General features: G+C 50.6%; 1 protein-coding gene across 1 annotated transcript in view; it reads right to left on the bottom strand.

Moving 5' to 3' along the window:
* nr6a1b (nuclear receptor subfamily 6, group A, member 1b) overlaps nucleotides 1–7,500 on the bottom strand; it is a gene marked incomplete at both ends in the record, with an annotated part of 140,405 nt that overhangs the window by 12,591 nt on the left and 120,314 nt on the right. Inside the window, one exon of the mRNA XM_080841899.1 lies at nucleotides 3,486–3,716. Coding sequence (XP_080698025.1) covers nucleotides 3,486–3,716 — 231 coding nt within the window. The remainder of the gene's footprint in view (nucleotides 1–3,485; nucleotides 3,717–7,500) is intronic.

Below are 7,500 nucleotides of genomic sequence, written 5' to 3'. Positions count from 1 at the left end.
GCTGAAACTAGCACTCTATATATGGGGACGCCATCGGAACCTGTGGTGCTGTAAGTCTGGTGATGAATGTGGCTGTGGATGATGGCGTGGGAGGGAGGCTAATAAAATGGCTGAGCAGTGAGAAAATGGGGCAGAAATCCTGCTTCCCGATGACTGAACGCACATTCATTCAGTCCCTGCTCTGACCTCTAGGGGGAGCCGTAGGCCACATGTAGCCACTCCGAAAGGAAGGCAAAAACTCCCACAGACATATAAATGCGCACGTGTTCGCATATTTGCGTGTGTAGATACATGTGCAGATATACTCTGTGTGTGTGTGTGTGTGTGTGTGTGTTTGTGTCTATATGTGTGTGTGTGTGTGTCCGCGTGTCCAACAGGAATGCCTGTCCTCTCAAGGGCCACCACTGGAGTGGTTTAAAACTTCTATAGGAGAGAACTAGGCCAGCAGCTCATTTATTAGTGCAACAACAATCACAAAAAGGGATCTTCCTACAGGGCTTTAAGTCTTTCGACGCCACACACTCAAAGCCACACACACACCCCCGTCTCCCCTGCTTCACACACACAAACCCCCGTGTTCCTGGAAAGGAAACAGAGAGGGAGGGAGATCATTGGAGGTAGCTTCTGGTGTTACACTAGTCCAGGTACATCATGGTCACTGTCTTGTAATCGAAGTGTTCACACCTTAAGTGGATTAAGCCTGTGCCTCTGGATGTTACTGGGACGGCTACCTGATGGTGGTGTGTTGTTGGGGCGTGCTTGCGTTCGTATCTGATGTTGGGGCGGCGTTCGCCTGCAAGCTCAGATGTTGCGTCTGATTTGGCGGGGGTGACGGGATCCTCTCCTTCTACTCCGCCAGCATGGCTAATCAAACGCCTGATCACTATCCACAACTTTGCATATCACACATCTCCCTCTCACTCTCTCCATCTCCCTCTTTCTTTCTTTCTTTCTTTCTTTCCTCTTTCCTCTCTCTCTCCATCTCACCATCTCCCTGTCTTTCTTTCTTTCTTTCTTTCCTCTCTCCCTCTCTCTCTCTCCATCTCACTCTCACCATCTCCCTCTTTCTTTCTTTCTTTCTTCCTTTCTTTCCTCTCTCCCTCCCTCCCTCCCTCTCTCTCTCTCTCTCTCTCTCTGCTACCCGTAGAAGAAGCCAGGATGAAAACTGAACCACATCAAATAAATATATAAACCTGCTGGCCCCATTTTTTATTTTCCAAACACCCTTATCAGACCTGAGGGAGAGGGAGAGGGAGAGGGAGAGGGATGTTGTTGGTCGGTGGGGTGCTGAGATGTGGGGTGAAATTATGATTACGGGCGGCAGCGTGTCGGATCGGCGCCTCTCCGCGGCCGAGACACACCTGTCGGGCTCGATGAGATGAGGTGTGCCGGCGGGCGGTACATTGGCGCCCACGGAGGGCCTGATGATGACAAGCCAGAACATGTGGAGTGAGGCTGGGAATCGCCGTGGAGACTGACGGACGGACGACTGTGTGTAGCTAGGGACGCTCATCGCCGTGGAGACGGCCGGATGGACAACTGTGTGGAGCTAGGGACGCTCATCGGCGTGAAGACGAGACGGACGGGTGACTGTGTAGCTAGGGACGCTCATCGCCGTGGAGACGGCCAGACGGACGACTGTGTGGAGCTTGGGACGCTCTGTGCTGGAATATGGAGGGGGTTCTTGCACCTCCCCCCTCCCAAAGAAGGGGGGGCTATCAGATCTGATATGATCTGTGCAATGTTTTATTTTATCAATGCTTGATCAAATACTTCATGTGAGAAAACAGATGTAATCTGGGCTACTGAAGGAAGGATACAAGATTTATGTGTGTGTGTGTGTCTGTGTGCATGCTCATGGGTGAACGTACCTGTGTGTGTGTACGTGTTTGTGTGTGTGTGTGTGTGTGTGTACGTGTACGTGTACGTGTACGTGTACGTGTACGTGTACGTGTGTGTGTGTGTGTGTGTGTGTGTGTGTGTGGCAGAGAGAAGGATAGGAAAGGATCACAAGAGGTGTCCCTTTCAATGAGCTTCTGTGACAGACAGCGGAACTGATGTCAACCTGAGTTTTAGAAAATGAGAAAGACTGTGTGTGTGTGTGTGTGTGTGTGTGTGTATATCTATGTGTGTGTGTGAGTGAGTGTGTTGTCAGGGGTCCAGTATCATCCAATCAAGTAGATTAAATGTGACTGACTGCCACCCACATCCAAGCCCTCTCAGGTGTGTGTAGTTTAGATTTATTCAGGCCAACACCTGTCAGGCTGCATCATAATCCTCTTTCGAATTAAGACACACACACACACACACACACACACACACACACACACACACACACCTGGAGGATCTGTCTCTGGACGGATCCATCAGGTAAAGAATAATGCCTTATTTGAGGATCTGGCACGACGCCGGTGACATCTGTCCTCCTCTGGACCAACCTGTGATGTAATCTGTGTTCCATGTGGATACCCTACATGCATCCCGCTGTTTCCTGTTTCCTGCCTCAGGCGTCTCTGGGCTTCCTGTGTTCCAACAGCGCGGCTCTAATCTGACACGCTTTCATCACAAACTAGATCACCACTTTCCTTCAGGTGCTTCCAATCATCTACACTTCACAAACCTTCTTGCTTGCAAACAATTTTTGACGAACTGTGACTCACAGGACTGGCTTGTTGAGCTGGTAGTAGTGGTGGGATCTGCGACTGTGACTATAAGGACTGGCTTGTTGAGCTGGTGGCAGTGTTGCGATCTACGACTGTGACTTAAACCACTGGCTTGTTTATATGTCTGTGCTTTAGTTGGTATAAATTAACGATGGAGTATTCTCCAAAAAAAATGTGTCGAAAAAATATGAAGAAATGAACAGATGAAGTGATATTGATTGGGTAGGGCTTCTGGACAGCTTCTAATGTGCGACCATTTTACTCGGCGATCCCACGGGTCTCCCAACCACTGGCTTGTTGAGCCGTTAGCAGTGGTGCGATCTGCGACTGTGACTTAAACCACTGGCTTGTTGAGCCGTTAGCAGTGGAGCGATCTGCGACTGTGACTTAAACCACTGGCTTGTTGAGCCGTTAGCAGTGGAGCGATCTGCGACTGTGACTTAAACCACTGGCTTGTTGAGCCGTTAGCAGTGGTGCGATCTGCGACTGTGAATTAAACCACTGGCTTGTTGAGCCGTTAGCAGTGGTGCGATCTGCGACTGTGACTTAAACCACTGGCTTGTTGAGCCGTTAGCAGTGGTGCGACTTGCGACTGTGACTTAAACGACTGGCTTGTTGAGCCGTTAGCAGTGGAGCGATCTGCGACTGTGACTTAAACGACTGACTCGTTAAGCTGGTAGCCGTGGTGGGATCTGCGACTGTGACTTAAACGACTGGCTTGTTGAGCCGTTAGCAGTGGTGCGATCTGCGATCTGTGACTTAAACGACTGACTCGTTAAGCTGGTAGCCGTGGTGCGATCTGCGACTGCGACTGTGACTTACCTTTGCGGTTCATGCCCATCTGGAGGCACTTGAGCAGGCGGCAGTACTGGCAGCGGTTGCGCTGCTTGCGCGACATCTCACAGTTCTTGTCGCGGCTGCAGCGGTACACGCGCTTGTTGCAGATGCTGCGCTTGAAGAAGCCCTTGCAGCCCTCGCAGGAGATGATGCCATAGTGCAGGCCTGTGGCGCGGTCACCACAGATGAGGCAGGAACGCTGGTCAGCCTGATCATCTGAGAGAGAGGGAGAGAGAGAGAGAGGAGAGGAGAGAGGGAGAGGAGGATAAGAGTCAGAAGAAAGAAAGACAGAGGAGAGAATATACAGAGAGAAAGTTAGTACATGAAACTAGAACATGAGATTTTTGAGTGCAATGAATGAACCTGTATATAGCCATCAGGCATCACAGTCAAATCCACAGTCAGAACCAGTCAAACCCACACCACAGTCAAACCCAATCAGAACCACATTCAAACCCACAGTCAGACCCACAGTCAGAACCACATTCAAACCCACAGTGAGACCCACAGTCAGAACCACATTCAAACCCACAGTCAGACCCACAGTCAGAACCACATTCAAACCCACAGTGAGACCCACAGTCAGAACCACATTCAAACCCACAGTGAGACCCACAGTCAGAACCACATTCAAACCCACAGTCAAACCCGCAGTCAGAACCACATTCAAACCCACAGTGAGACCCACAGTCAGAACCACATTCAAACCCACAGTGAGACCCACAGTCAGAACCACATTCAAACCCACAGTCAAACCCGCAGTCAGAACCACATTCAAACCCACAGTCAGACCCACAGCACTCTCATGGCTGGTACTGGTGTTAGTGCTGTGTCCCCCTCTCCTTCCCTGTTCTGTGCACCTCCCCTTCCCCTCTGCTCTGCTCCCTTCGCTTCCATTTTGTGCCGACGCCGGCCGAGTTGCTCTGAGGGAAAGGGCCTGTCACATTGGATCGGGGGCGACTAGGAGACGGCGCGCACAGCGCAGCGACAGAATCAGGCTGAGCCGCACGCCGCCTGGCAAATCGCGCCACCCCTGGACACGGTCGCCAGGGAGAGTGAGGCGTGAGGGGCGTGTGGAGGCCAGGGCCAGGGGGAGGGGACACACACACAAACACACACACACACACACACACAAACACACACACACACACACACACACACACACACACACACACACACACACACACACGCGCACACACACACAGACCCTAATGTGTGCATTTGCCATGCTCGTTGACGTGCAAGTGTGAATCTGCAATAATTCAGCTGTCAACTGCTGTTTTTCTTTTTGCGTGCTCCTCATTTCGTGTCTCTGCTCACAGCACTGCAAGCCTTTTCACATGAGCGGCCATGTTTCCCTCCAGATTACAGCCCTGCGTGGCCTGGAGGGGTGACACCTGTAAATGCCACACCAGAAACAGCCCGTCTTGCCCTTCAGGTGAAGGAGAGCAGGGGGGGAAACATGTGGCTGAGGGGTCTCTCTGTGTGTGTGTGTGTCTGTGTGTGTGTGTGTGTGTGTGTGTGTGTGTGTGTGTCTGCTCCAGTGCCTCCTCAGCTCAGTCTGATGGCTGCAGGTGCTGTGGGTGGGTTCTGGGGTGCGGGCGGACCGGGCTTGAATTAAGGGCACATTAAACACACTGGGGAAGCACCAGGGCATCACAACACCAGGGCATCACAGCACCAGGGCATCACAGCCACTGGGCCACAACAGCGGGGTGTGTGAAGGTTACGCTCTGGCAAGGTGGGGGGCAATAGAATGGGAGGCAGAGAGAGAGAGAGACAGAGAGGCAGAGAGAGAGAGAGAGAGAGAGAGAGGGGGAACACACACTAGAAGCTTAGGTGGAGTGGGGTGGGGTGGATGGGATACTGTCCAGCTGATGTGGCACTGTAGTTCACTTAGGACACAGGCCTCTGTCAAGTACACAACTGTAAATGATAGATAGATAGATAGATAGATAGATGGATACTTAATTGATCCCGAGGGAAATTAAGGAATGTACTTAAGAGGAAATGTACTTAATAAATGTGGAAATGAAAAGGCCTGCCTGAAGTTTCATGAATAAACACACAACACACTACACACAAGTGTCTACACCGCATAGAAGAGTCACCTTGCACCAGCCTACTTTTAAGTTTGCCAATTCACTCTCAAGCTGCTCAAACCACGCTGACTGGGTCACCTCTCAGCCAGACCCCTACCAGGTACTGGGATTGGCATCCGTGGGCACCCAGCGAGCGCTTGGCAGCTCCCAATCTGTGCCAACATGGGTCCTGTAACCAGGACAAGATGGCTGCCGAGAGCCCTGCTGCTAGAGAACCCAGAGAAATCTCTTCCCCCCCCCCCCCCCCCCACCAGCCCCCCCCCCCCCCCCCCCCCCCCGCCCCATCAGTCTTGAATAATCTTGTGATGTAGGACCCTGGAGTGCAAGTGAAGCTACGTGTGGCACTGAAGTAGGTGCAGGAGATTATGGTGTCAGTCTAGCGCACGCTAAACTCAAATTTGACTTCATTAACTTCAGACTTTCAAGTCAATTAAAAGGTGGCTATGGAGATTTGGCTGTCAAAATACAAAAATACTTAGTTAAGTCAAAAAATGTGAATGTTTGAAAAAGGGTTATGTTTTAATTCTGTATTTGTGTGTATGATGTATCATGCACAGGATTACAGGTAATGGTTTCCTGTTTAGATACAAGTACTTTTTGAGGCTACGCTGCATATCACATTCTCAAAATATACCACTGCGTTTTTTCGAATTGGTCTCTCCTACACTACAATGAAAACAAACCTGTTCTGTTCTTTATTGTATCTATTCAACATCTTCCCTCCTATGTAATGTTAGATGTTTCTGTTGATCTTGACCCATTGAGTAATAGATTTACCCCCCCATTGAGTAATAGATTTAGATGTAGCCAGTGAACAGAGCTGGAGACCTGGATGAGCCACATAAATGGATGAATGAATGAATGAATGAATGAATGAACGACTGCGGAAGAGCACGTATACCATCCATGCCAATTACTGTAGCCTTCAAAGGGCCTATATTTAGAGCACATGTATGACAATCCCTCTGATGCCGATTGTGTGTGTGTGTGTGTGCGCGCGTGCGTGCGTGCGTGCGTGCGTGCGTGCGTGCGTGCGTGCGTGCGTGCGTGCGTGTGTATCCCTCCACACAGGTCCACACTCTTTGAAACCCGCACATGTATGAGGGAGCACATGTATGACGATCCCTCTGATGCCGATTGTGTGTGTGTGTGTGTGTGTGTGTGTGTGTGTGTGTGTGTGTGTGTGTGTGTGTGTGTCTCCCATCTTAATCACCCTCCACACTGGTCCACACTCTTTGGGGAAGATGAAGCGGCTCAAAGTGTTGGAAATAGGAGTGGTGTGAATTCTTAAATGACATAATCCCTCCAACCTTCCACTGCCGTCTAAATCCTCCAGGCAGCAGGCAGGAGTGGGGGAATTAAGCCTGGTGTGTGTGTGTGTGTGTGTGTGTGTGTGTGTGTGTGTGTGTGTGTGTGTGTGTGTGTGTGTGTGTGTGTGTGTGTGTGTGTGTGTGTGGTTGAATTAAGCCTGGGCCTTGCGCCTCTGTTCTCAGAGAGAATTAGCTCGCAGAAATCTCCCATCCACCCCCGCCAGCATCACCGCTAACATCATCATCATCATCATCATCATCATCATCATCCTCAGCTATAGTATCTCACCCCTGCAACATTCTGACCCTCTGTCTATTTTCCACAGGGGAGGAAGAGAAAGAGACAGAAAGAGAGAGAGGTAGAGAGAGGGAGAAAAGGAGAGAGAGAGAGAGGGAGAGACAGAGAAAGAGAGAGAGAGAGGGGGAGAGACAGAGAAAGAGAGAGAGAGAGAGAGAGAGAGAGAGAGAGAGAGAGAGAGAGAGAGAGAGAGAGAGAGATGAGGGGGATGAGCTCAGAGATGAGGGGGATGGTGCTCAAACTCTCTGATGATTCAGACAGCACTATGTGTTCTGTGTGAGTGTGTGTGT

Source organism: Sprattus sprattus, assembly GCF_963457725.1.
Source record: "Sprattus sprattus genome assembly, chromosome: 7".
Classification (NCBI taxonomy): Eukaryota; Metazoa; Chordata; class Actinopteri; order Clupeiformes; family Clupeidae; genus Sprattus; species Sprattus sprattus.
Note: the sequence above shows the minus strand (reverse complement) of the source record. Positions and strands in the feature narration are given on the sequence as shown.